The following is a 2,768-nucleotide window of genomic DNA, read 5'->3' on the forward strand; positions in this document are numbered from 1 at the left end:
CCCCCCCACACACTGCCCGCCCCGGCTGCTCGGAGCTCGGCTCGCCCGGCTCCGGTTTGGGGGAGCCGTTTCCCTCCGTCCCGCACGGCTCAGCCCCGGCTGCCCCGGTCGGTGCGGACCCGGCTGCCGCTCCCGGCTCCCTCGATCCGGTGCCAGCTCCCCCGCTTGCCACCGGCTCCCCGGCCTCGGCGCGTCGGGACCCGCTCCCGCTCCCGCAGCGCCGGCTCCGCAGCCCCGCTCCCGGCTCCCCGCCCTCCATCCCGGCTCCCCGGCCGCGGCTCCGCAGCGCGGCGGGACCCCCCCGACCCGAACCCGGCACCCCCGGAGCCGCCTCGGGCTCCAAGTCACTTTATGGGTCCGGCTCCGGGCCGGCCCTGCCCGCTGCGAGCCCCGCGCGGCGGCGGCGGCCGCGGGAGCGGCGCGGGGGCCGCGCTCGCAGGTAGCGCCGGCTCGGTGGGCGGCACGGAGGCGGCCCCCGCGTCACCTCTTCTTTTTTTCCCCGTTTTCCCCCCTTTTATTATTTTTTTTTTTTCCAGCAGAAGGGAAATTCATTACAGAAATGCAGAATAAAAAACCCCACAGTATTTTGCTGAATACTTTTTATAATGTGAGATATTTTTATTTTATTTTATTTGGTCACTTTAAAAGCAAAAAAAAAAAAAAAAAATCTACGGAGGAGAAAAAAATCAATTAGTCCTCTATTTTATTTTTTTTTCTTTCTCCTTCTGGTATGTGCATGTCATTGCATGACTGCTCTGATTTTTTTCTTCTTTTGTTTTAATAAAACTGTGCTCAGACATTTAAGCTAAACTAAGCAAAAATAATAATGACTTTAAAAAATCTTTGTTGCCAAAAGGTCGTGCTATCCAGGTTTGATGTCTGCATGTGAAAAAAAAAAAAAAAAAAAAAAAAACAGAAAATAAAGAAAAAGCAACACAAAGGAGAGATCATAGCAGGCTGCAAACTTAACATTGAAAAAAAAAGAGCTAAAATAAAAGTGAAAAAAAAAAAAAAAAAAAGAAAAACATACAAAAAATAAAGAGAAGAGAAAGAATGCAGTCTAATTTATGTGAACTGAGAGGAACAAAAAACACAATCAGGTTTAACCACACAAACCTAAGGAATGATATTTTTTGAAAGACTTTTGTATAAAGTTGAGTACTTAGAGAAAAAAATCATACCAGATGTAATATATTTTGTGGATGTTTTTATTTCTTGGATTTATAGTACCTTATACTAAGGTTAAAAAAAAAAATATGCTTGATATTGTGAAAAGGTGATAATTTTCACACACATTTCATTTGCTCATTTGTCATGTTGTAATGCAAATATGATAGTTAATGCATACAGCATTTTTAAGGGAAAAAATCAGAAATATTGAACTGATGTATTGTTGTACCATTTGCACTGTGAGCAAATGCTAATGCAGTAAATATATTGTGTTTGCTGACAATCAAAATCTGTAGTAAATATCTTTATTTTACCTTGCTTTAAAAAAAAAAATCTATATTGATTTGGAAGAAAGCAAAGTCTCTAACATGTAAGGCGACTGTTAAAATGGCTTGCTGGAAATGTGTAGGATGGCAGGCGCTGTGCCTCTTTACAGACGACTTTGGAATCTGTTTGTACCTTTTTCTAGTGTTGTATTTTATTATTTTTTTGGTATGATTTTTAAAAATAACCCGACGTTTTCTCAGTCCCCTCTCCTTCAGTTGCGCGCGCAGGCCGGCCCGGCGCTCCGGGCGCCCCGCGTGCCGCTCCCGGCACCATTTTGCGGCCGGCTGGGATAACGGCGGCGGAAAGCGGATCTGCCGCCTCAGCCCTTAATGCGGAGCGGAGCGGAGCGGGGGCGGCCTGGCGCGCGGCGCCGGACGGGCCCCGGCTGCGCGGGCACACCGCGCCGGCGCTCAGCGTGCCCGTGTCCCCGCTGCCGGGCCTTGCCCTCCCTCCGGAGCTCGCCGGGATACGGCGCTTCCCGACGGCGTTCCCGGTCCGGCATCGGCACCCGGGCCGGGGCTGCCTGCGCCCGCCACCGGGCCCCGGGCAAGGGCCCAACGCGGCTCCCGCCCGGAGCCGCCGGCATTCCCGGGAGTCCTGGAGAGTTGGGACTGGCCTTTCCCGCCGGGACGCGGCTGCGGGGGACCAGGGGACACCCATGGGTGACGGTTCAGCTCTGCGGCGCCGCGTCCGCCCCGCGTCACCCCCGCCCTGCCCAGCGGCCCCAATCTGCCGCTTTTCCGCCCCAAAAGCCCCGCTCTGCCCCAGCCCCGTCCCGCCGCCGTGGCCGCCTCGGTTCTGGCTCTTTGAGGGCGGCCCGCGGGAAGCCGTTTGCCCGAGTTTCCCGTGTTTTGCGTTGCAACCGAGGACACTTTTTGTTATTTTGGGTTTTTTTGGTGCAGTTTCCTTTCTGGAAATAGCTCCCGAAGTGCAATTTCCTCCCACGTGCTGAGCGTGGGGCCCTGTGCCCGGGTCCGTCCCCGTGTCCGTCCCCGTCCCCGTGTCCGTCCCCGTCCCCTTTGCTCCGCTGTGCCCAGCGGGAAGGCAGGGCCTGCGGACCCCGCCGGGCCTGCAGCCTTAGCCGCCTGACTATGACATCACGTCCCGCCGCTGACGTCACGCCACCTGACGTCACGGCGCGGCTTAACCCTCCCCTCGCCCGCCCGCCCCGCCGTGTCGTCATGGCGGCGGGCGGAAGGGGCGTGGCGGAGGCGCCGGGACTTCCGGCAGCGGCGCCGGGCCGGCGGGGACCATGAGCTGGTGAGTGCCCG

The 2,768-nt window shown here is 55.3% G+C and overlaps 1 protein-coding gene across 1 annotated transcript in view; it reads left to right on the forward strand.

Moving 5' to 3' along the window:
- Positions 1-2,715: 2,715 nt before the first annotated feature.
- Positions 2,716-2,768, forward strand: part of BIN3 (bridging integrator 3) — a 21,476-nt gene continuing 21,423 nt past the window's right edge. The window contains exon 1 of the mRNA XM_026043006.1: positions 2,716-2,757. Coding sequence (XP_025898791.1) covers positions 2,750-2,757 — 8 coding nt within the window. The 5' untranslated portion in view covers positions 2,716-2,749. The remainder of the gene's footprint in view (positions 2,758-2,768) is intronic.

This window comes from Nothoprocta perdicaria, unplaced genomic scaffold, assembly GCF_003342845.1.
Source record: "Nothoprocta perdicaria isolate Ctin4 unplaced genomic scaffold, notPer1 scaffold_103, whole genome shotgun sequence".
Classification (NCBI taxonomy): Eukaryota; Metazoa; Chordata; class Aves; order Tinamiformes; family Tinamidae; genus Nothoprocta; species Nothoprocta perdicaria.